The following is a 27,533-nucleotide window of genomic DNA, read 5'->3' as shown; positions in this document are numbered from 1 at the left end:
TGAGGAAAAATTTATGAAAATTGAAACTTAGTTAATTATTCTGTTGCGAAATAATCCTCTTGTCCCTTGTGGGTAATCTTGTCCCCTGGTGATTGTGTAAAATTTTAATTCCCCCATCGACTATTGGTTCATTTTTTAAAAGAATATCATAAATTGGGTCAATATTTAAATTCCCTGTGTCTCTATTTATTGAAATATTAGCAAATATATGTTTTTAAATTTCTATAGCCTCCCTCGCCCACTGAGAAAAACCTCTATCATTAGAAATAGCTGTAGCCTCATCAAATTGTATAAAATGTATTCTTGTATTCTCTGGATGAATATTAGGTCTCATCATAACTGAAAGCCAGGATTTTTCTTTAGGCTATGTTAAATTTTGAGGTTTCTAGGGCAGTATCACACTTTGTCAGCGTTGCCACGTTGAATCATGTAAACCTTTCAGTACCACACTTTTAGTTTGATTTTTTTGCTACCAGAAACAGTATAATAGCACATGGGGGTCATTGTTACTAAAAACTGAATTCTCAATTTCCATTTTTAAACATATATATGGTTATCTAAGTTTACATTTAAGGTATATCCTCCCTGTATTAGTTTGCCGTGTAAAATCTCTTTGCACTTATGTTTTCTAGCGCAAAATTAAGATAGAGATACAATTGAATAGCAAAAGTTTATTCTGGAGTGCTTTGATTTTTCAAAAATGCTAAAAATATTTTTGGAAATTAGGATCTAATTAAGAGTCTTGCATGTCTTCATTTAGAATCAGAATAATTCAATATCTATGTAAATGTTTTCACCACTTCCTGGTCTGGATGATTATGAGGACAAAATTGAAAGACTCAAATTGAGGACTCAAATTGGTCTTATAAAAGCAGTATGAACTTCTCAAAAAAACACAAAACACAATGTTGTAGAGCGCGTGTAATAACTCGTTTCCGTTTATTATCAAGAGACTAAATTGAGTGGGTGGCATGGGTTGGAAACAGGTTTGATTTGAGTATTTGCCAGCTTCAAACTAGACAACTGAATAATATTCAGATGATTATATCGTTATACTTTTTCCGCAAAACGGATTGAAACTAAGTGAAAAAAGATATCTGGCGATAAAAGGAGAAAAGGATAAAAGAAGAAAAGACAAAGGAGAACAAGAAACTGGCAGCGATTATTCAAAGGCGAATGTTGGGACAATTCCGATGGTAAGTTAATTTCCTTTTATACTCTATGATAAATATAAGCGTACTTTAACTTTATTGTTCAGTTTACCTTGTTCCAAGACAATCTGTTTAGGAATTAAACAAAAAACGACTTTTGGTGCTTCCGTATTAGACGGTACCTCTTTCTCTGTCCCAATCCATTCAAAGCATCACTCCTTATTCCTCCTTCCTTGAAAAGTTCCAATATCCTTCAAACAGTTTTTGCGACTTCTACCTACCCCAATAGAGACGAACTGATTTTCATTTGGGCCCAAATAGACGGTGATCTATCATCTTCATCCTTAAAAAATATGGAAATTACAATTATATTGAGAAAGTCGGCCGCTAATCTGTAATTACTGCAGAGAGAAGCATAAAATTACGGATGTCCCTCGCAAAGCATGCAAAAGAAGATTCGTCAGAAATCAAGGACTTGGTTGACAAGAAAACCGTTGAAATCCCCTCGGAACAGAAATATGGGAAGTAACCAACGTCGAAATAGAAGGTCTCTACCACTAAGTGATTGTGCCAAAACTCAATGAGATTTCTAAGATGTAAGACGGAAATCTGTTGAAGTAATGGAAGGAAAATTAAGCGACGATATAACAGAGGTGATAAGAGAAGAGAGAGAAGACTAAAATCTGTTTGGTGATTTTAATGCCCATAGGAAGGCTCACTGTTCTCACTCCGTTTTAGCTCACAACTCATTACAGTATAAGAACTGATAAGGCTATCAAATGTATGTTACAAATCAAGTAGCCTACAATATAAGTTTAATTTAAGGAAGACTAACCGGAACTGTTTTGGAGAAGAATTAGATGAATTAGAGAATTAGAATGAATTCGCAGATAGATGAGCAATTTGACAGACTAAACAAGCTCTCTTTGAAAAACAGGCAAACATCAGGTGGAATGAAGAACGCAAGAGCGCTGTAGAAGCACAAAGAAGCCCAAGAACCCTTCCAAAAAATCCTTGCATTGAAACATTTTGATTTTGAGAAAAACTGGAGCAATTGTAAAGAAGGCAATGCTAAGGGCAAGACTATTGACACGGAAAGACTTTTCGTTAGAAATTGACGAAAATGTTCCCTCAGGCGGATACACTGTTTCATAAATTAAACAGTGGGATGCAATAAGAGAAGTAGTAAAATAATTCCTGAAGTATTTGTTAATGGACTTAATCTTCAAACGGACAAAGACAAAGGCAATGCATTTGCCACTAATTTCAAAGGAACAGCTGAATAATAATCTTACAAAACTAGATTTTTACAAACTACATGGCAAAGCCAAATATGAAGATGACTTAATTCTATATTCACTATGTCGAAGTTGAGTGAGGTTCTTGATAAAGTAAATAACCTGGCAGTCAAGGGGAAGATAAAATCTTTTTCAAGTGGGTGGCAGAAAGCGTCAATGTTTTAAAAGATGTTTTTCAAGTTCATAATGCATCCTGGGTACGTCATTCTTTCCCATGGATATGGAAACAAGCAATAGTTGTGCCAGTTCCCAAACTTATAAGCATCTGGATAAGGTCCTATAGACCCATTTAGTCGACTTTGGGGAAAATCCTGGAGACAATCGTACAAACAAGATTGAAATGGTTGATCGAAGTCAACAAAAATCGTTCGAACTCTCATTCTGGTTTTAAGAGAGGTAGATCTCCAGTTGATAATGCGATTCTTCTTGAAGGATCAGATAAAAAAGATGGAAGTGAAGGTAAGCACTAATTGCTTACCTTACCAAAATTACCTTACCTTACCAAAAAAATCCGACTTGATTTTCAGGCTGCTTTCAATCAGGTAAATAAACACACCTTATGTCACACACTAGGACGCATGGATTTCCCTCAGAAGATAATAAAGTTCTTATTTGACTACCAGTCACGTTGAATCTATAAAAGTTAGAATAAAAAAAGAATGTTCTGAAGCAACTCAACTTGATACTAGCCTACCACAGGATTCAGAACTTAAACGTTGGCTCTTCATGCTGCTCCTAAATGAAATTCACTTGCACCGTACTACTGGCAAGCCAAATCATGCTGGCATTCTCTGTTTTTTTTTTATGCTTAGTAAACATCGGTAAGGCAGTAATTTAATATGCAATTAAAAAGTGCAAATTCATGTCGGTTACGCTTAATAATCTGAATTTACAAAGTCGTCGAGGAAAGAAGTCTTCGAAAAGAGGCAGTAATTTGGGAAGGACTAGGAAGTTGAAAACTCAATATGGCAATGCCTGGGGGAAGGACCTCATGTGGGATATGACCACACCTAAGATACATAGGATATATTATTTAATATGAGAAGGCACTACAATAGGAGCAGGAGCTAATTAAATGGTAATTTGGATAACAGCTGTCAAATTTTATTCTTATATATTTGTTCTTATAATTATTCTATTATAGGATAATAATTATCCTTATAATTATCCTTGATCCTATTATATATTTATTCTTATCTTGTATAATGACTTTGAAACGACCTTCTTTAAATTATTCACAAAAAAAAGGAGCTTCTCTGATGAACATAAGCAGCGCAGTTAAAACCTAACACGAAGAAAAAAAAAAACAATGTTACTTCGCAGATCAGGCAGTTTCCAGGGGCGCAATTTGTTATGGGGCAGGGAGGAGGGAGTCAACTGTCCTCTGCTGACCCCAGTTTGTCCTCCTAGCTTTGCCTTTGTACATTTTTTGCCAATTACAGCCACTATAAACCAATGCAATTTTTTCAAAAGAAAGTCCCTTCAGCCCCCACTTATCTAGCTGGATGACAACCAGATCATGTATGATACCTCAAAAACATTCTGGGGGGAGGGTATCTTGACCCTAACATAACACGGAAGAATTAAATTGAGTAAGTAAAGCAATTCTGCGTGAAGATAACTTTGATCATGAAGCAGCTAGCAGACAAAAAATGGTTCAGCTTTCACACTATGATGATGGATTTCTGCAAGATATTTATCCGTTCCAAGATGGAATATTTCATAGAGATGTTTGGAAACTGATGCAAGACAATTCTGGCAAAGCCGGGTACCATTCAGGACAGTTGGCTTTAATATTCTCAAACTATACATCAAATAATAAAATCAGGCTTCTCTCTGCGAATTCCAACAATACAGGATGGAAGAAATATGTTGATTGTCAAACATTTCACAAAGGTCCAAGCACTTGGATACAATTATCCAGTTTTTGATATAACTTTTACCTCTAGTCCCTTGGATAAAGTAGGCTCTGAAAGTACATCTAAGTGCATTTAATAATTTAGTTTTGATGTGGGATGATTCCTAGCCAAATACCAGCTATCTTGAAGCAAAAATTACAGCCAGCTTCATGGATTTCCTGGAAATATTTGTGGATGGTTCCCTGAAAGAAAGCAAGGAAGCAGAGGCTTCCTTTATTCCTGGATATTACTTGAATATATCAACTAGTCTTTTAAATGGCACATACGTTCATTCCACATCCAGCTAAGCTCAAAGCGATTGCAGCTCTATATGTTAAGAATACTAAGATACTACGGAAAGGTGAAGAAACCAAAACTGCAGATTGGTTCTTTAGTTCCAGAAAACAGTTTAGTTCAGTTACATCTCATCTTAGCTTCAATATTAAAACGAAGTCAGCGATAATAATAAGAAAAATTTTCTCAAGGCTTAGAATAAAGCCAGACCCAAGTGAATTCCTTAAAATCAAGCTGCCAAGAAAAGAAGAAAGAGCGTTATTTCTAGAGATTTAGCTGTACCTCAATGTGCAAAATTCTACATCAATCGGGTCAGCAGCGTTACTTTGTAAACTCAGCCAGAGTTGGACCCAGCTTTAGATGGGTACCCATAAAAATCTAGGAAAGGTAAAAAGGAAGATGGCGCAAAAGCCGAGGATGGCTGGTCCCAACCCCCCATTGTGCTTCCTGGCTGAAAGGTCATGAAATGGAGATCAGCACCGCCGATAGGGGTTTTAAAATCCAACGCATTACCTTTACAGTGATCACTTACACTTTTCTGTTGTTCCATGAAAAGTTGTTGTAACTCTTTCTTCTGTTTTAGCAACATTTTATTTCTTGGGTCTAATTTCTCTGCAATTGCCAAATCTTCTTTAGCTTCCAAAAGCTTGCCAAGTTTCATCTTTGCAACTGCACGTCTCTGATATGACTTCACATGACTTGGATTCAGACTGATGGCTGTATTAGAGTCTTTCTCTGCTTCTTCAAACCTTAAAAAGAAGAATATATTTTCATATATAGAATATATTTCAGAATATCATTTCAGATTTGGCTACGGCATATCAAACAAACAATCTGTTAAAAAATCAAGAAAAAATCTGTAATACTACCACTAAAAATTTCAAAACTCCACTGCCTTTCAATTTAAAAAAGACACGAAGATGGGTAGACATTTTTATCAAAATAATGAAAAATACAAATATATTCAAAAGATCTTAATTTAAACGGATACACACGAAGCATGTAAGAGTGTTCCCGTGCTTTACTTAAAGACACGCGTCATTTATCACATCATTGAAAAAAATAAATAAATAAATAAAACCGCTACTACCCCAATTTCTTGAAATAAAATTCAGAAGTGTCGGTAGAATAAAAAGTTCATAGAGTAGAAAAATTTATAAACTCACAAACAAGAAACACCCCCTTGGGTTTGAGCAAGATCATCGAGTTCACAATTTTGATTTTGAACTCACAATCGAGACTGTCAGTAGGTTATATATTTTAAAATCCAGAATACTAACTTACAACCAGGTTTGTTAGAGGAAAAGGCCTAAAATTATTAGAATTTGGACAAAACATTAGACAAATTTCTATAGAAAATTCATAATTTTAAGGAACGTATAAATTATTTTTTTGTTCATAAAACATACAAGTAAAAAACAAGAAATGGTTCAAAAAACGTTTATAATCATAAAGTGGGATAAAGAAGCTAAACCATGGAGTGTATAGAACAACACAAACCAATAAAAGACGAGACAAACCCACAACAGCTAGCAGTTAAGGAAGATTCAGAATTGAAGGTTTAGGTTCGCAATTGGCTAGTCAACCACAATGGCCTCATATCTCATGTCATGATTTTATTACTCTCTATATTTTGAACAAAATCAAAGTAACGAACAGGCTTGTCTTAGCTAAAATAAAACAAAAACAATAAAACAACAAAAACAAAACCATAGATATCACAATTCCACAAGCATGTCACATTAAAAGAAAAACAAAAAACAGGGAAAACACTTCTGATAACGACACTAAAACAATTCACAATAAACAGGGAAAACAATAAATAATAAGTTCTACAATGAAAACTGTTCTCATCCGAGATGCGTAGAATGTATACCAGTGATTAACCCTTGAGTTGAATAGAGAGTTGTTGCTGAATAGAGAATTGAGCTGAAATCTAGAAATCTTGAACATAATTTTTGATTGGGGAACTAGAACACAAACGGAAACTGGGACATTTTCACTCATCCATCCCCTGTAACAAGTACAACTTTCGACTTTCTTGGCATGGGGTGCGTGCCCCTACAATGACCTCCTTGATCTGCCCTTGGTGTTGACATTTTTGAACTGATTGAAGACCAGTGCTGCCACCCCTAATAATTTATCGCTATTTCTAGTGATTTTCAATATTGTCTACACAAAAAATCACTAAATCAGCAAATAAATCTATAGATTATTGAAGAAAATCATTAAATCGACCAGAAAATCTAGTGATTTCTTTTTTCACCGGGTGACAACCCAGCAGAAGACCCCTACATTCATCATGAAGGTGCTGTTATCAAAACTTTGTGGGCAATATGCCACAGTTGTAATACTTGTAGCCAAAGTAGTCTTTATTCAAGTAAGAACTAGGGCAAAACCCAAAAATTTTTACTGTCTTTGGTATCCTACATTACAATACATTGACTTTTATTTGGGAACTTGGTCAAGAAAAATACAGATAAAAGAGTTGCTTTAGCTTGTGTTTTTTTTTTTCGTTTCTTGTTAGCAATGTCCCAGGACACTAATTAAATATTTTAGTTTACTCCGAATTTGCATGCTACCTTTTCCTTTATTCAAAGACTAGACTCACCAAAATTCAAACGATAAATATAAAAATTAATGAAAGATAAATAAACTATACATATAATTATAAAAATATAAACATTAAATATTAAACTAAAAACGTATATGATGTATATGATGCCGTGAAACCTAAAAATGAAAAAAGAAAAAAAATAATCTATGAAGAAATTTAAGAAGAATGTATATAATCTTGAATAGCAAAGTAAGGCTGCGTTGTGTTCAGTCATCAAAACTCTCACTCATCATCACAGGTGTCTTCTAAAACTCCTTGGCCAAACTTAAACTCGTCGCGCGGGAATGACATGTCAAGATGTCTTTGTTTACGAATTAGTCCCCTCCAAGAAACGAAAACCATGAGGTCAAAAGAAGAACTTGTAGCAAAAACTCAAAAAAGATCTTGATCCATGGTGGGGGGGGGGGGGGGTCAAAGACTCTCAGTCCTCATCAAAGATGTCTTCTAAAACGCCTTTAAAACTCCTTGGGTAAATTTAAACTCGTCGTGCGGGAATGACATGTCAAGATGTCTTTGTTTACGAGTCAGTCCCCTCCAAGAAACAAAAACCACGAGGTCAAAAGAAGAACCTGTAGCAAAAACTCGAAAAAGATCTGGCTCCATGGGGGGAGGATCAAAGACTATCACTCATCATCAAAGATGTCTTCTAAAACGCCTTTAAAACTCCTTGGGTAAATTTAAACTCGTCGTGCGGGAATGACATGTCAAGATGTCTTTGTTTACGAGTCAGTCCCCTCCAAGAAACAAAAACCACGAGGTCAAAAGAAGAACCTGTAGCAAAAACTCGAAAAAGATCTGGCTCCATGGGGGGGGGGGGGTCAAAGACTATCACTCATCATCAAAGATGTCTTCTAAAACGCCTTTAAAACTCCTTGGGTAAATTTAATTTCGTCGTGCGGGAATGACATGTCAAGATGTATTTGTTTACGAGTCAGTCCCCTCCAAGAAACAAAAACCACGAGGTCAAAAGAAGAACCTGTAGCAAAAACTCGAAAAAGATCTGGCTCCATGGGGGGGAGTCAAAGACATCGCCGAAGATGGGGCTATGACTGGCTGAAGCATCACAGAAGCTGTAGCTGGACAAAGGCATCGATCGTCAGATGTCGTTTTAAGGTCCTTTGGTACCGGAAGGGCAGTACGTCGTAACCAAAGAATAAGTACACAGACCGTAGACGTAGCCATCATAGCCAAAAGTAAGTAGCCAAGAAATTTGATATGTTTTCCCATTAAAATGATTCTATTCAAAACACGAAACAAATATTATGAGTTTTCAATTGCTAATCTAAACAGGTAATTCATGTTACCTTTCTAAAGTGATAAGGACCATGGCCCTGTTGGCATGATAAATTGCTTCAGACCTATCCAAATTGATTGCTTCCGTATAACAATCATAAGCAGCACCATATTCATGCTTATCGTAATGTCTATTGCCCTAAAAAACAGACAATTAAGAATATAAGCTAGCAAATAGACAAATAAAACTGCTAAACGGTCATTTAAGTCAAGACCATGACACTTTTAAGGGCCTTCATATCCATGGGCTTTTGATTGTTTTTATCAAAGAAAGCAAAGAAACCTGTATTTTCATTCAGAGGGGTATAACCTGTATAATCTGACAAATTTACTATACAGTGCACTCCAAAGAAAATTTTATAGTATTTATGTATTATTTTCAAAAGATATACTTCACCTCTCTGGCCACAACCATGATCCGTTAGGTTTTGGGGCCTGCCAGTTTTTTTTTCTCTTCTATAATTCACAAATTTATTTGTGTGGGTTAGCTATTTGATACGTTTGCCCCCATCTCCACTAAAATTCATCTTTGGGAGGAAGGGGGTATTTGAACATTATATCTACAGGGCTAGGGGCAGACAAATCGCTAAAAAGTACATTTTTCAGGCACCACTTTCGAATATTTCTACGGGATTCGTCGGACGACTATTTGGACTAAAGACCCTTCCCCCTGTGTATAAGTTAGCCTATAACTCATCAGATAGGATTTTATATTTATAAACCAATATCGTAAGAAACACAATCCACGAAAAATACACAAAATTAACACCAAAAACCTTAGAAAATAAATAAATAATAAAAATATAAACAAATGTGCTTGAAAACAGAAATTACATTAAGTTACATACGATGAAATGGTTTCAGAACTTAAAAAATCGCATCAATTCAAGATATAATTGAAGAGGGGAAGATAATACAGGCTATTAGGAAGTAAAAACAAACTTAAAAATGAGGGAATGAAAATCATCTAATGTGTTTGAGTTTTAATCAAAACTTACTGATATCTCTAAAAAGCTGAACATTATTGCCTAAAATAAACTTTTATCCTGTTTTCCTTTATATTTTCTAAAACAAAGGACTAAGATAAGGTAACAAAAAACACATTACAATGTTTCCATTCTTTTAAATGTTAGGTGTTTAAAATTACACAAATCATTTTGAAGACATTAAATTTTTGTTACAACACATTTCACGTTTCCATTCTTCAACCATCTTTTCAATGTTTGGCCGTTTTGCTTAACCAGAAGATTTACAACTCTTATCAAAATAATTTGACGTTTTTTAATTCTTTGAATTTTTTTTTAACTTTCGCTGCTTATTCTAAAGTGTAAAATTTAGATGACGTTGAAATTTTGTTAAAAAGCACTTGACACGTTTCAATCCTGAAAAATGTCTCTAATTTTTGCGTTTTGTTAGATAGATCGTCGTGTTTTTCCTTACTTGAGGGCGTTTAATTTTGTTAAATGAACTTAACAACTGTTGAGTCCTTGGGCAATTTTTTATATATTTTGAGTTTTTCTTTATGCTAAGGATTTAGATGACTTTGGACTTCAGGAAGGCATTTGACATGTTGCAATTCTGGATATGTTATTTTGTTTCTAGGTATTTTTCCTGACGCTATAGATTTAGAAACATTGGAATTTTTACTAAAAACAAACATTAAGATGGTGCTGAACGTTTTTTTTACAGATATTTGGCAATGTTTAACACTCCTGTACAATTTTCAGATATAACTTACCTGTTCCTTCCATTCAAAAGCAGTTTTTTTATGATTAATCTCTACTTTGGAATTTTCAATCGTGACACTTTCAGTGCTTGTTGTTTCTTTGTTTGGCATAATCTTTGTGTCTAAAATAACTTCTTTGTTTGGAGTAGGAATCATCTTTTCTTTTTTTTCGATATCACGTTTTTCTTCACTATTAACGAAAGCAGGCAGTTTCATCGGCTGAACCTCTAATTCGTCCTTGCTTTTGCTTAATGCTTCTTCTACTTCTTTTAGTAATTTCGAAGAAGTTTTGTTTTCAGGTTCTATATCTAAAATATGTAATAGATCCTCTCTAGCGCCATCTAATTTATTCAAATATTTTCGAGCAACTGCCCTTCGATGTATTGCTTTCACAAACGTTGGGTCAAGCTTAAGGGCGGCATCGCATTCCTTCTCAGCTTCTAAATATCTGAAATAATACAAGAAAAAAAGTTATACATGCACCCAATAACATAGATTCACACAGATATGTTACCAGAATTTAATTCAGGGTTGGGGACGAGAAAAGGGGTAACTAAAATGAAATATTTTTTTCTCTTTATATTCGTCATTAAATAGCTCTTGGTTTATACCCGTCGAATCATGGGATTTGATCGACAAGAGAGTTAACAAGAAGAAGTCCCTTGTCAACGCTGTGTCCCCTGAGGCAAGCCAGGAACTTGAACTAGAGTATGCTATGCTTGATAAGGCTATAAAGAAAAACGTCCGCGCTGATAAGTGTCGTATTCTTGAAAACAAAATTTAGAAGGCCGAAGAAGCTGCTATACGGGGATACTATCAGTCAATGCAACGCATAACTAGTGAGATAGTTGGAAAACGTTCGAAGACAGATGGACCCGTTAAGGATGAGTCTGGGCGGCTTCTTACTGACCCTGATAAAGTGAACGAGGCCTGGGCGACGCATTTTGAAAAACTGTTAAGTAGATCTTCACCTGCTGATCCTCCAGATATACCAAGTACGCCATTGCTAAATCTAGCCGTCGATATCGAAGCAACCTCTAGGGGAGAGATACTAAAGGCGGCTACGAAGCTAAATTCTGGAAAATCCTCTGGAGACCAGATTGCGGCTTAAATTATTAAATACTTCGTAGCTGCACGCATAACTGTGTAGACAAACATTTTTATTTGCAGTTTGGAGAAGAATAGAAATTCCTAAGGATTGGACAAAAAAGTACTCTCGTCAAAATATTCAACAAAAGGCGATGCTGCAAAGTAGAAAAACTGGAGAGGTATCAGCCTCATCTCAATACCAAGCAAACTATTGGCGGCTATGCTCATAAAAGAGTACAGCCAACTTTGAGCGAACATATCCGGGAGAAGCAGCATGGATTCCGGCCAAACCGATCGTCCGCCGATCTTATATTTACTCTTCGAATGCTGCTAAAAGAAGCGAATGAATGGTGGAATGAGCTGTACTAGCTCTTCATAGAATTTGAGATAGCTTTCGACTCGACAATCGCCATAACGCTTTGGAAGGTTCCTCAATACAACGGTATTCCTGATAGTCTCTTCCTACATAGATGCCTTCGACTAAGACAGAGAATGTTGGACCTGGGCGTCACCCCAGGTCGTGGGATGAAGCATGGCTGTGTGCTATCACCACTGCAATTTACCCTCATCATTGATTTTATTTCCTGGACCTGCGACGTACATGGAGTCCAGTTGGATATTAAGAGAATCGGAGATGATGATTTTGGTGACGATAGATAGATAGATAGATAATTTTTTATTTGCAACAATTACATAAATAAATATGACAAACCAGCGCACATGCCTGGTGGCATACTTTAGCACTGACAATGTTACAATGTTACATTCACTAGGAAAATAAAAACTAGAACTGACAATGTTACATACATTAGCGCTGACAAAATAAAAATAAATCGAGCCAAAGTAAATACAAGCCTACAGCATCAGCATAAATATACAAACAAAAATAATAAAAAAAATAATAATAATAATTCCCCGCAAAATATTAAACACAAATCACCTAATCATTTGTTATTTAATTAAATATTTGGAAACCCGTCATAACTTACATATAAATCCGTCATACCATTAATCCTCGCACCCAATAATTTTGACAAATTTCAACTTTGCGATTTTATTTTGCAATTTTTTTTTTAAATAAATAGCAAGTCCATTGTTTCTGAAAAAATTATTTTCATGACTGCGTCGTTAAGTTTTTTTTTTTAATAATTTTGAAAACTCTCACTTATTGCTACACTCTCGTACTGATATAGGAATTAAGTTCCAAATTTTTGACCCAGTATGACGGATGCTGAAACCCGCTCTTGACGAAGGACGAAATTCACATGAAAAATCTGAACAATGAGTGGTTGGATAGTCATGAAATTGGGAATTAGTTGAAAAAAAAACACCAGAGAAAATTGTAAGTAAACTATTGTATAAATAATCATGAATAATATTAGAAATAGAAATTGTATGAAGTTGATCCAAGGAATATATTCCTGAATTCCCATATAAGTGTCTAACTGAAGATCCATGCTCAACATTAAAAAGAATTCTCATTACTTTATTCTGGAGTATTTGGAGAGATTTAAATACAGATGGAAAAGTAGAAGCCCAAACAGAAATACAATAAAGAAAATATGGGCGGACAAAAGAATAATAAACTGCTTTTAGAATATTTTTAGGAAAAAAATAACGAAGACGTGACAGAATACCAATATTTCGGGATATTTTTAACGATAGTGTCTTCACATGTTTATGAAACAACAAATTTTCATCTAAAATAACACCAAGATATTTAAACTGATCAACCCTTTTTAATTCAAGACCATTCAACATAAGAGAGAATCCATCTGAAATGACCGAACCAGTTCGCGAAAACAACATATATTGGCATTTTTTCTCATTAAGAGCTAGTAAATTCCTTGAGTACCAAAAAGATACACCTTGTAACGTGCATTCAAGATTATGGAAAAGAACTGCTAAGTCCTGGTGAGAGGAAAAAATTACTACGTCATCAGCAAACATAATAATTTTACAAAGAGGCAAAACCTCCGGTAAATCATTTATAAAAAGAAGAAATAAAACAGGCCCAAGTACAGAGCCCTGAGGTATTCCATAATTAATCTGGAAAGTATCTGAACGAAGATCACGGGATTTATCGATATCAGCTTACTAGAGTCCTGCAAAGAAAAGCTCCAGCAATACCTTAACTAAATCAGAGACGGTGCCGAACCTTTTGACCTTAAAATTAAAAGCCAAAAAAACAAAAAGTATAGCAAACTCTGGATCTCTCGACTTAAGGTGCAACAGTCGATAGAACAAGTCGTAGAATTCAAGTACTTGGGAAGTACCGTCCACAATTCAGGATCGTGTCAGCGAGAAGTCAAGCTAAGAATCGGCGAGACTAATGCATCCTTTAGGAAACTGTTTCAAATTTGGCACAGCCAGAAGTACTCTCTCTGACTCAAGCTTAGCGTGTTCAACAGCAACGTCCACTCAATGCTTTGCTATGGTTCTGAAACTTGGCACCTAGATCAACAACTTAGAAAGAAAACTCCTCGCATTCGAAAACATATGTTTAAGGCACATCCTAAACATCCTCTAGTTCCAAAAAGTAACGAAAACTACTGTACAACAGAAGACGTCTCAGTCACTGATAGCTGTTCAATATTGTTGAAAGTTTGAATTTTGAAAAGTTAATTGTGTTAGAAACAACAGCTAAATTGGACCATATTGATATAAATGCGGTTACTGAAGTCCAGGCTCAAAATCCAGATCTCTTTAAAATGACTGGTTTTCAAGAGTTTCTAAAGCTTCGCCCGGCTGACCACCCACTGGGGAAAAAAGGAGGAGTAATGATTTTCGCAAAAGATTGTCTCTCTCCTACCCGTATCCAGGTTGACCACCCACTGGGGAAAAAAGCAGGAGGAGCAATGATTTTCGTAAAGGATTGCCTATCTCCTACCCGTATCCAGGTGCCTGGTCTAGGTGATAGCCATGAAATCATTTGAATATCTATTAAGCCCAAATGCCTGCCTCGGCCTTACACTAATTTAATCATTTGCTCGTTTCATTATTTACCCGGATAGAATGCTTATTCTCGTCGTAGTCTTTATGATAGGCTACAAGCAATTCTTGACTTTGTGACGACAAAGTACCCAAATGCCGGCATTTTCATAACAGGAGACGCAAACGAACTAAGTCTTAATTATCTGTGCAAAGATCAGAAGCTTAAGCAAATTGTTGATTTCCCTACAACAAAAGGTGGAACCAGTTTAGATATTATTTGCACCAACCTTAAAACCTTTTACAATCCTCCAACTAGCCTTCCTCCCCTTGTTAGTAGCTATCGTTTCATGTTATAATTGAAACCACTACTAGTTTTTAAAACAAATTACTCAGTCTCTGAATTTTCGTATCGGCCAATAACAAGTCAAGGTCTTTTTTATTTTCGATCTTGGATTACGTCTGTGAGTTGGGATTATGTTGTGTCGTGTGTAAATCTTAATTCAAAGGTTAGTTTGTTTCAAACAAAATGAATGACAAATTACCAAAAATGTTTCCCCGAGGTTATGAAGAAGGTATGTTCCTCAGAAAAACCCCACATTAACGAAAAAATAAAAAGACTAATCCATTTGTAAATAAAAGTTTTTTGTCTTGGAAAGAAAGAGGATGGCTTAACCCTGTGTAAACAAATAAAGAAAGAAATACGTCGGGCTGCTTCTTGTTATGGTAAGAATAAATTAAATTGCTTAAAACAGAGCAAAACCCAGCAATGGTTTAAGAAATTGAAAGAAATAGAGGGTCGCTCGTGCAAGAACCTCGATTTTCTTCTGGATGAACCGCCTGAACTGACAGCCAATGAGCTTAATAAAAACCTAACTAGCATTGTGCAAACGCTCCCCCCCTCTCTCGAAAAACCATCCAATACTCCAAAAAACAAAATCCCGGAATTTTCAGCAGTGCAAATAATAGAAAACAACACAAACTGAAAAAAACTAGTGTCTGTCCCAGTGATATCCCAATTGATCTAATAAAAGTGTTCTCTGATAAACTATCAACACCCTTGTTAGTATTTTTAATGATATTAGTAATTCCGGATGTTACCTGTCGTGCTGGAGGCTGGGATATATTACTTCAATCCAGGCAGGTACGCAGGCAGGGGGCATCCGGGCCCGGACTCCCCCTCCACAAAATTTTTATGAAATGTTTAATTTCCGCATGGTTTCTTGGGATTTCTGGCAAAAGTAGGACATTTATTAAAAATCATGTGTGAAGCCTTTTTTGGTGATTTTACAGCAATTATCCGGTCAGGTCACTGCCCAATTATTAACACATTTTCTGTCTAACTTTTTACCCTCTTTGAAGTGGGGGAGAGTGGGGTTGGTTCGGACGCGGGGTAAAACTGGACAAGCGCTTCTCTTCCTACAGCACCGTCTGCTAATCAAGAAAAAAACACTGTACTCCTGCCATCAAGCATTCTACTTACGTATGTAGTTTTGTTACCCCACATGCAATCGTTTTGGAAATATTTGAAAAAAACCTGAAAAAACCAAGGTAAGGCATCCTGTATCTTCTTTACTTTGAGATTTAATTCAACCTATATTAATAAACATTTAGCTTTCTTAATGCATGACATGTTTAACCTAGACTTTGTTAAGTTGTTTCGATTTTGGTTTTTGGCGCCATCTGTAATTTCTGAGGCGTAGGTGAAGTTTCAGGCTTTTTCTTTCAGTTGGGGTTGGTTCGGACAACTACAGTGGGGTGCACTCGGACACTATCCAAACCAACCCACCCTCCCCTAGTTAGCGATTGTACTGTTATTTTTTTTTTTATAAAGAGTTTGCTTTCCACAGCAAAATAGAATTATCCTTGATATTAGGGCGTTTATCCCCCCTTTTCAGGTAAAGTTCAGCTTATAATGGATGAATTTTACATTATATTGGCTCCCTTCTGGAAAATATTCACAGCTACCGAAAAGAAAGCCATTAGCAGCGCATTTTACAGATATGCTAAGTTTCTCCTGCGTCTCCCTTTGTGGCACAGCAATGGCGACATCTCCAGGAAATATAAGGTCACCAACCCTTCCATGGTCATAGAAGAATCTCCAAATTCAGTACCAATGTTTTAAGAGCCAACAACCCCTGGACTAGTGTTATTTTATAATATTTGTAGTGGAAGTGTATTTAAATTTTTGTGCTTTTCTTTCTTTTTCTTTCATATTTCTTTCATATACTCCGTCTTTTCCGTTTTTGACGGGTAATAAATTAATAATAATAATAAAAATAATAATAATAATAATTAATCATTGGTTCTAAATCGCTATGAACATAACTTGAGCCTAAAACGTACTTTTGAGGCTTCAGTCTTCTTCCCCCCACCCGCAAAAAGAAACACCGAACTCTTTTTCTTGTTCCTTTTTCTGGCTGAAAACAATTGAAGAACAGATCGACCAACAACAAATGTGCCTTAGGGTTCCTTATATACCCAATTTCCACTGGATCAGCGTTTTAAAATCGCCATTATGTTTAAAATACTCGAAAGATCGGATACAATGGCACCCATAGTACTGGGAGCAACAGCCCTAAATCATGCCTTAATACTCTTAAAGAGCTAACAACACACGTTGAAATGAGATTCCTCCAGAATTTCTACGATTGCTAGTTTGATACACTAGCAAAAAAAAAAAAAAAAAAAAAAAAAAAAATAATAATAAACTATATAATATCAGAAATTTTGCATTTCTTAGTTAGGGACTAGGAAATTCTCTTTGGGGAATGTTAGGAGTACAGAATTAGACAGTGCAGTTTCCACTAAGATCAGATCGATTTTGGTTAGGCAGGGGGCTTTTTTTTATAAAATAATAAAAGTTTACACATTCTACTAACTTTTAACGGGTAGTATTAAGCTTAATAAATTTGACAGTGTTAGAATCACCGTAAAGTGAATATTCCAGGATCTATATGTTGCCACCAAACATGCTTAATTTTTGTTTCTTTAGATTTTCCATTACTGCTGCCACCGATGGCTCTTACCAAATGTGAAAATGCCGAAAAAACAGCAGGGTGTTCTCAAGCTTTGGAGCAAAATAAAGACGAATTAGTAATGTTGAATCAGAAAGAGATGGGAATAGCGAAGTGAATACTGCCGTCGGTAATGATCCTTCGTCTCCACCTCTCAAAAACATACCCTTTGGAACAGAATCTAGGACTTCCGCTCAGCAAATGCTGAAGTGATGAAAGCTGAAATAAATATTGACATTGAACTTGACATAGGAAGCTTTTAGACAGAAGAGGCTCGCTTTCCGATGAAACAAAGTAGAATTTACTCAAAAGGCCTTTTAAACCCAACAGTAACTATCCATTCCCGGCTCAAGTCATAGGAACGAAAACAAGGAAGTTTCAGATTAGCTGGATGGATAAGTATGTCTGACTAGTTTTTTCGGCAGTAAAAAAAAGGGTGTTTCTGTAAATATTGTACTGTGTTTGCCTCTGACCAAGCCGGACGAGGTTTCCATCAAAAATTAGGTCAGCTTGTTTTAGAGCCATATGTTAACTGGAAAAATGCACTGGAAGACTTTTCCAAACATCAGTCTAACTCTTACCATAGAGAAGCTGTTATTCGGGGAGAAAATTTCCTGGCGACACTGAGCAGGCAGAAAACCTCTATCGTGGAAGTTCTGAATACACAGAAAAGAGAAGAAATAGAGACAAACAGAAAACGGCTCCATCTTATCGCTGAAACAATACTGATGCGCGGAAGACAGGGTATTGCTCTGCGTGGTGACGAAGACTCTGGGAAATTCACCTTTTTTGATCCTGTAAAAAACGATGGAAATTTCAGGACCTTGCTACGCTTTCGGATGAAGGACGATCCAATTATGAAAGATATCTTTGAGAGAAGTGCGGGCAATGCCCAGTATTGCAGCCCAAGAATTCAGAATGAATTAATTGATATTTGTGGGCAGCTAATAACCGAAAAAATTGTTGACCAAGATAAATCTGCCAATTGTTATACCATTCTTGCAGACGAGACTACAGATATATCAAGGCAGGAACAAATGGCTCTAGGGCTTCAATTTGTGTACAGTGAAACGCTGCAGATTAGGGAAGAGTTCATCGAGTTCGCTGTTGTTGAGGACTTGACCGGTGAAAGCCTTGGTCAGTTTATCCTAAGTCGAATTGAGAAACTTGGTCTCGACATGAAACTCTGCAGGGGACAAGGTTATGATGGAGCTCCAAACATGAATGGACATTTGTCTGGGGCCCAGGCTTTTATTTCGAGCAAATATCCGCTCGGCAAGTACGTTCACTGTATCGCTCACTCCCTAAACTTGGTTCTGACGGACTCGAGCAAAATAGCTGAGATCAAGCACTGTACGATGGTAATTCGTGAAGCAGTTAATTTCTTTCTAAAGCGAAGCGCTATCCTAAAAACTTACATTGCACTTAATCTTAAAGGCTTGTGCGAAACTAGGTGGGTCGAACGACATGATGCTATTCAGATCTCAAAACAGTTGATAGTGCCTATCTTTAAGGCCCTAGAGGAGATAGAGACGGACGGGGACTCGGTAACGTTTTCGAAAGCTAGAAGTCTGCTCAACAAAATCCTAAGCTTGAACTACATAGTGACCCTCATTGTGATGGATTTTTTTCTTGGGTATACATTGATCTATCTATCTAAGCTGCTTCAGTCTAAAAACATAGATATGTTATGTGCATTCAGTGCGTCGAAAGTGTAACAGAAATGTACAAAGAAATCCGAAATAGTGCCGAGGGAAGGTTTCATCAGCTGCTTCTGGAAGCAACTAGGCTATGCAGAGAACTAGAAATTACTCTTGTCATGCCAAGAAAGAGGAACCTTGTCAAAATCCCAAGTGATATCCCGGCAGAAAAACATATAGAATTTTACTATCGCGTCTCCATTTTCCTCCCATTTGTAGATCAGCTAATAAAATCACTTGAATTCGATTCACAAAGCACAAGGTCACTCTGAAAGGCCTTAGCGGAATACTGCCATCTTTTGTTGTGAAACAGCCTAGCAGCGATCTTAAAGAACTGATCAAATTCTATACCCCAGATCTAACGAGTCCAGACTCCACTGTGATGGCTGAGCTTGAACTATGGCGAGCTAAGTGGCTGAAAGTAGTACCCAGTCTTTTCCTGAAGACAGCAGTGCAGAGCTTGGCTGAGTGCGAACGTGGAATATTTCCAAATATTCACAAGTTACTGAGCATCTTTTGTGTCATTCCCATGTCTACAGCATGTATTGAGAGGTCATTTTCTTCGATGAAAAGGATTAAAACGTATCTTCACAGTCGGATGAGTGAAGACCGACTGAATGGCTTGGCACTCTTGAATATCCACAGAGATGTTCTCGTATCAGTCAATGAAATTTTGGAGAAATTTGCTATTAGCTCTGCTCAAAGGTTACAATTTAAAGTATAGATAAATTTAATCTGTATTTTCCGATATACGTGCTTTTTGCCTTTATTTAGTTACTAAATAAAAAAGTGCTACTTTACATCTGCTATTTCGAAGGTCTTGCCCCCCCCCCGAAAAAATCCTGCGTACGTGCCTGCTTTAATCCAAAAGAAGGGAGACGTGAATGATTTCAGTGGAGTACGACCAATCCCTTGACCCCAGTTTTCTCAAAAATATACGAGAGTTTTTTAGCTAATTGGTTAAAGGCAGATATTCTTGAACTTATTGATTTACAACAGTTTGGAAACCTGAAGGAGACATCTGCTTCACACTATCTTGTCAGTCTTCTTGACACCATTCTTAAAAACCTTGAAAACCCTGATACTTGGTTGAATCTTTTATCAATTGATCTCCAGGAAGCGTTCAACCTAATTGACCACAATATCCTTGTAAATAAACTGTTGACTGGGTTTCAAGTGAGTCCTTTTTTAGTTAAAATTGTTGCCTCGTTTTTAACAAATCGTTCTCAATTGTTAAATATAAAAATGTTTATTCCGATCCCCTTCCTATCTTTTGTGGGGTCCCCCAGGGAATCCTGATGGGTCCCATTTTATTCCTTATAATGGTTAATAGCCTCATGACTGACCACACAGAGCGATGGAAGTATGTAGACGACCTGTCTGCACTTGAGGTTTGTCGACGAAACATTAAAAGCTCAATTATAAAATTACTTGACGATGTCATGCAGGATAATTCTTTGTCAAAGATGAAAGTTAATGCTAATAAATCGTCAGTTATGACAGCTAATTTTTTAAAATCATCCCCTTCTGTCACAAAACCCATTCCACCCAAAATCTCTGTCACCTGCATTAAACTACTAGGGGTGACGATTACTGCTGACTTGAAGTGGGATGCCCATGTTCAAAATATACTAAAACTAGCTTCCTCTTCAGTTTCCCCTCCCCCTTTTGTTAAAACTTTCTTGCCCTCCCCCCCCAAGGATCTTCTCCAACTTTATTGTTCTTTTATTCGGCCAATACCGGAGTTTGCTTATCCAGTGTGGCATTTCGGTCTTTCTTCAGAGCATATTTATAAGGTTGAAAATAAGCAAAAACGAGCCCTTAGAATCATAAATGGTGAAGGGAAGGTTCAATGTCATTATCTGCTTGGTACGTTCAAGCTCACCATGTTGGCCAAGATAAGAATCCTCCTATGCCTTCGTTTCGGTACCAAGATTCTGTTTGTTCCTCGATTACGCTCCATCATCTCCGAAGCCTATCTTCCCGCCCGCAGTAGACCGCCGTATTAAGTCCCAAAAAATCCCCAAACTGACTCCCATCCCCGCTAAAAATGAAAGATACTGGAAGAGTTTTGTTGAGTTATACAATAACCAGGTTATACAGATTTTGACCTTTTAACTAAGTTTTGACTCATCATATTTCTTATGTATTTTCATATATATATATATATATATATATATATATATATATATATATATATATATATATATATATATATATATATATATATATATATATATATATATATATATATATATATATATATATATATATATATATATATATATATATATATATATATATATATATATTCATATATATATATATATATATATATATATATATATACATATATATATATATATATATATATACATATATATATATATATATATATATATATATATATATATATATATATATATATATATACTAGTGCTTGTTTGACGTAAAATTCAAACTCAGCAACCATGCTATGATAGAAATTTTTAAAATATTCTACTCTAACCGAAGTGATCAAATACAGGAAGTAGAGATACCTGGGTCATGCGACCCGTAAGGTCAAAACTTGATTATCAAAGGTTGTTCTTCAGTGCCAGAAAAGTGGTACAAGAAGAAGAGGACCCCCTAAAACACCCCGCGACACAGCTACAAGGCTGGCGTCACAAATGTCTAAGCCTCAATCCAACCCAAATGGTAAGATGTATGGAAAGCCGTAGTGATGGGAGGTGGCTGGCAAATCATCTCGAATGCCCTAAGCGCCTCTGGAGGCACAGGAGGGTCTATGGTAAGGTTCACACATGGTTCCCATTCGACAAAAGTAAGAAAAAAATAGAAACGAAAATCAGAATTGGTTTAGCTGATGCTTCCTCCAAAGGAACTTATTTATATATATATATATATATATATATATATATATATATATATATATATATATATATATATATATATATATATATATATATATATATATATATATATATATATATATATATATATATATATATATATATATATATATATATATATCTTTATTGCTCACTAACACACAAAACATAAGAATAACATATTGCGGAAAGAAAATAAAAATAACAGAGAAGGATATAGACGAGCAAAACAGTCTATGGTCTTTAGAATTTTTTTTTTATTATTTTATACACTTACTAATTATTAAGAAATTAATTAGGAAATATAATTTTTTAAGTTATAACTTTTTTTGTATCAAAACTCATCAAAACTAAACATGATTGCTTCTATAGCATTTATATCTAGATTAGTTTTAATTTGCATAGAGTATGGTTTAATTTATCAGGGGTTACGCCACTCTCCCCTCTGTCAGATGTGCCTCTCAGTTGAGAAAAGTGTCAAGCATATCTTTTTCGATTACTAGACACGGTTAGGGGTGCCAATTCATCAAAATGCAGGGAGGGGGATATATTTTCAAAAGCTGAGAGGGGCAAATTTGTCATTTCAATTTTTTTATGAAAATACCAAAATTATACCCTCCCTATCAGTTGGCAGCCTTGGCCCCAGTATGAAAAGACTATTGCCATCAAGCGTTTTTGATCCAAGTCAAAAATTCCAGATCCATTCGATGTTTAGCAAGTTTAAAAATCCGTTATTGCTATTATCTTTTATGTTTTTGATCTGTTTTTGCTTTTTTGACTCCAAAATACAAATTTAGTCCTTGTGACAATGATTTCACAAAATAAATGTCTTATCTTTATCCAATTCTGAGCTCTTACCCCCCTCCCCATGATGAAAAAATGATCATAAAACATGGATTTAAGTGGCTTAAAAGAGAGAATCAATTTACTAGGTTTCCCCTGTTCTATGTACGTAGAGCTAGAATTGCCTAGTGCATTAACTCACGATCAAGATCTAGCATCGTAGCCATGTTAATAAAGCCATGAAAAAAAAAATCTACTCTTGGCGTTTGTGGACACATTACTTTATGAAGAAGAAGACGAAGTATGATTTCTAATTTTGATCACTAAATTTTTTCAATTTTTTAGTTATGACTTATCAACTTCTTTCTTATTTAAGTACCTTACTCTAATTTTCTTTTATTCGGCTTTTCGTGATTTTTTTTCTACTTTCTTTTTTCTCGTAAATTGTTGTATATATTTCATTTCGGCATTCATGAAGAATCGCAAAGTCAATAATAAATAAAACATCAAACAAAATAAAAAACAAAAGTGGAGACAAAATACTTTTTGCACTAAGATGGTCCTAAGGAAACCTATAATTTCAACAATAATGACTTTGACGCTCCAAAAGTAACTACTCCTAGTTCTCAATACTGTAGTAAAAGAAAAAAGGGAGAAAATCAGAAGGTAATTCCCCCCTTTTCCACAACTCAAGATGTGATAAATTATCAAGTTTCAGAAACATGGAGACAAAATACTTGTAGACTAAGGCAGTTCCTGGGAAATCTAGTTTTAAAAATAACTTTTTTTCAGTGATTGTTCCTTGTTCTTCATGATAAGTGAAAACAAAAATTTGACAATATCTTTCATTTTTTTTTTAATTCGAGCTACCACTAAATCATAAATGCTTAAACATGTGTTAACACGTGCAACAATAAAGACATGTAACAATTACACGTGTGTTAACACGTGTAATAAAACACGTGTTGCACTACGATAGTTCAAACAAGATTTACAGTTAACAGTTATTGTTTTGAAGCTTTATTAAATAAACGAAAGATTCTTTTCTTTTGATGGATACTTATTAAGAGAAAGAAAAGAGTCGCTTTATATACAATATTGATACAATATAAAAATATTGATACAAAAAATAGTAAGTTTATAAGAATCACCCCGCCATAAAAAAAAAATTGAAAAGCTATTCACCTCTACAAAAAAAAATATAATATTTAATCTGATTTTAATTCTTATATCTTTTAATTTTAATCTTTTAATTTTAAAAATAAAAGAAAAGAGTCCCTTTTTTTACTCACTACTCAATAAAAGAAGAAAAGTAAATCTGATAAAGGTACTTGTTAATTATTCAAAACACAATCAAGAATTTTGATCTGTAGATCTGTAAAAACCAGTTTCTTATTTCCTTAGTGTGTTCACTTCTTGGGTCACAGAAGGCATCAGATTTGTACTATTTCGGCTATATATTTACATATTAGGGGGATGGGTAAAGTATTTGGACAGCGTGAAGTTGGAAAACAATTTTTACTTCATAATATGCAGAATAACTGTAGCTAACATATTTTGCAGGCAGACCCGCAATACTTTACCCCAATCTACCATTCCGTAATGTGCAAATATATAGCCCAAATTTTAAGTTCTATGCATTCTGTAACCCATCACTCGTCTCTGAGGCTATGAAAACGGTTTTCTCAGATCTTACATTCAGTTTAAATTCTTGAGTGTGTTCTGAACACTGTATATAAATTATATACAGTATAATCACGACTCAGTAATATTTGGCGACAACAGTTTTGGCGCGTATAAAAGCTCCGTCCATATCCTCGTCCATCAACAATTCAGTATATATTACCCTTGAACACGTATTTTGGCAGAAACTTTCTCAAAATACCTTTGGAACCAACTCGAGACTTTGAAACCTCCTTGTAATTTCTAAAAACACCTAATAATAACATTACACTATTAATTGCCAATTTTTGTATAAATGTCAGAATTAATTAATTAAAATTAGATTTTTTCTTGAATTTAGTGTTACAAAGGTGAAGCCGAATATCGCGTTCAAGAGAAATCTGACTTGTCTGCTCGTGAAAAAAAAAACAATGTCGCTTATGTTTCTACGTTCTTCAGTTCACTTGCATCTTGGTTCGGCTTTGTATAATGGTTGAGATTGAGAGTGATTGTACTGTATAAATGTATATGCAGTGGTTCTGAATAATTAAAAAGTACTCTGATAAATACCCTAATAAAGTAACCTGATAAAGCCGTCCTGGCCAAGTGGATTGGTGTGCTGGATTCAGGATCCTTTGTCTGAGAGGACGCAGGTTCGAATCCCGGTGCACCCAATTGTTCAGTTTGGGACGGGGGTCAGTGGCGTGACTCTGTAAGCCTAGCCAGAGTCGACTCAGCTCTAAATGGGTACCTGGAGAAATCTGGGGAAGGTAAACAGGAAGGGTGTGCAAAAGCACAGGATGGTTGACCCCCAACCCCCCATTGCACTTCCTGGTTGAAGGCCAACGGAGATCAGCACCGCCGGTAGGGACTGTAAAGTCTAATGCCGTATCCTTTACCTTTTACCTTACCCTGATAAATTCAGTTGTCTTCTCCCGATTCAAGCTGCTGATAAATTACTGTCACCAATGTTAGGAAGTGTTGTTTTTACTAAATTTTATTCTCAGAGTAATTCTACCGATTACTATTCAGTAAAAGAAAAATGATTTCCATATTTTTCTAAATTCGATCTGCCAATAAATTATCAATGCTCAACAGCAGTATTCTTGTTAGAACTTATTTGCTGCTCAGTAAAAAAAAATAAAAAAAAATAACAATAATAATAAAAAACCGACCCAATTATTTTCCCATTTTTTTCAATTCGTTCTTCCAAAATTTTTTTATAATTTGTAATTCGTATGATCAATGATAATTATCAATTCCCCAGAGCGGCAGTATCATTAAATCCGAAAACCCCTTCAAGAGACCTGATGAAGCTCAACACCTAATGTCAATTTTCGAATATTCTCCAATTTTTCCTAGCGAATTATTTTCTAATTTTGTCGAAATTCCAGCAGCCGATAAATTACCGAAATTCGTAAGTGGTACTTTCATTAGACCTTTTTTCAGCATAATTCTACTAATTGCAGCTCAGTAAAAGAAAAAAAACTTGACCAAATCATTTTCCCATATTTTTTTTCAATTCGTTATGCCAATGAGTTAAATCACAGTACTTTGAAATTAGTATAATCTTTGATAATTATCAATACTAGAGAGCGCCAATATCATTAAACCCGAAACAATTTCAAGGGAGATACGATGAAACTCAGCATCTAATGTCAATTTCGAATATTCTCCCGTTTTTCCCAGCGAATTATTTTCAAGCTTTTTCAAAGTTCGAGCTGTATAACGGTATGATGGGAATGATACAATGTCAAAAATTCCGATGAAATCCGGAACCTAAAGTAAAAAAAAATATACTTATATCGAAAACTACCTCTCAAGTCGAGTGAAGATTAAAGCTCGGTTCGAGTAGCAAGCTATATTATCCTTTTTCGTTTCTAGTGCTTTGGCATACGCGTTTAGCGCTTCCTCCAGTTTACCAGCCTTGTATAAAGCATTGCCCTAAAAAGAATTAAAAATCAGATCACGAGACTCAACTCGTCTGCTAAGATTGAGTCCAAAATCATACAACATGACTTGTCTCCATATCATTCTTGTAGCAGAAAACAGCCTAGAGAAACATCATTGCTGAAGGATTCACAAACACGAAAATCAAAGGACACCAGGACACCTAGGACACCAGTCCTAGGGTAAGGCCCTCAATAATTCAAATAGCTCATATAAAATGGATGTTTTGCTTATACATTCCAATAAAATGGTGGAATTGCTACACTTTGTTGAAACCAGAGCTATATGAAGACTGTCAATACCTATGGTTGAAGGGTTACAAATGAACTTTTTTGAAACATAGCCTCTCAGACTTTCGAAGCCTCCAGATTCGCAAATATAAATATGCTGTATAATATATTTTGACGCACGAGTATAAACCACTTTATATTTAGGAATGGTCTTAAATGATGTACTGTAATCATTAAAAATAATAAAGACCAAAATATGACTCCAAAGTCAAATCATATTGAATTATTTTTCACAAATAGCATTTGATTACCTGTAAAAATGGTAGATACGTTTTCGGGCTTGCTAACTACAAATGCGTGGCTAATGAGGAATTATGGGGTAGAACCAAACCAGAATATGTTAAATGTTTGCTCAAAAATGATATTTAATTCCTATCAAAGTTTGTATTTACATTTCTGAGCATAATGATTACAAATGTTTGACAAATATTGGAGTATACAACGAGTTCCAAAATCAAAAGCCATTTAGTACGTATGGTGTTTTGAATGGTATTACATGATCTATGAGTCTGTTCATAAAGAATCGGACGCTCATATTGCAATAGGTTATAAAAGTTTAAAATCAAAACACATTCAGTACACAATTCATAAATAGCCTTTGATCTTCAACAGCATAGCAAAACTTCAGTAGAGCACCCCTACAAAGCTTAGGCACCTCAACATACACAAGGCTATTTTAAGATTTAAGCACCTCAACATACACAAGGCTATTTTAAGATTAAAAGGATTTACTGAATGGCACAGTTTCTTTTTATTTTTTTTTCTTTTGCCTAGTAATAACCCATGCAAGAGAAAAAAAACACAAATCGCGCCTTAAAAGAAAAAAAAAGTCCCGGTTACGAAAAAACAATGGAAAGCAAGATTGGCTTATAAGACAGGGCTGTAAAAATTTTTCCAGTTAGTTATAAATAACGAGTGAAAAAAGCAAGATATTTAGCAATTGACC

The 27,533-nt window shown here is 35.4% G+C and overlaps 2 protein-coding genes across 3 annotated transcripts in view; one reads left to right on the top strand and one right to left on the bottom strand.

Moving 5' to 3' along the window:
- Positions 1-27,533, bottom strand: part of LOC136032783 (RNA polymerase II-associated protein 3-like) — a 75,851-nt gene that overhangs the window by 13,315 nt on the left and 35,003 nt on the right. For both annotated transcript variants that reach the window (XM_065713142.1, XM_065713143.1), the window contains exons 4-7: positions 26,164-26,291; positions 10,290-10,725; positions 8,563-8,690; positions 5,174-5,390 (exon numbers count right to left, since the gene is read on the bottom strand). In XM_065713142.1, coding sequence (XP_065569214.1) covers positions 5,174-5,390; positions 8,563-8,690; positions 10,290-10,725; positions 26,164-26,291 — 909 coding nt within the window. The remainder of the gene's footprint in view (positions 1-5,173; positions 5,391-8,562; positions 8,691-10,289; positions 10,726-26,163; positions 26,292-27,533) is intronic.
- LOC136032785 (52 kDa repressor of the inhibitor of the protein kinase-like) lies at positions 832-20,220 on the top strand. Its single transcript, XM_065713151.1, has 2 exons — positions 832-1,196; positions 16,196-20,220. The coding sequence occupies exon 2, from the start codon at positions 18,043-18,045 to the stop codon at positions 19,030-19,032; it is 990 nt and encodes a 329-aa protein (XP_065569223.1). The 5' UTR covers positions 832-1,196; positions 16,196-18,042; the 3' UTR covers positions 19,033-20,220.

This window comes from Artemia franciscana, chromosome 11 (assembly GCF_032884065.1).
Source record: "Artemia franciscana chromosome 11, ASM3288406v1, whole genome shotgun sequence".
Lineage (NCBI taxonomy): Eukaryota > Metazoa > Arthropoda > Branchiopoda > Anostraca > Artemiidae > Artemia > Artemia franciscana.
The sequence above is the reverse complement of the archived record's forward strand: the minus strand, read 5'-3'. Positions and strand labels throughout refer to the sequence as shown.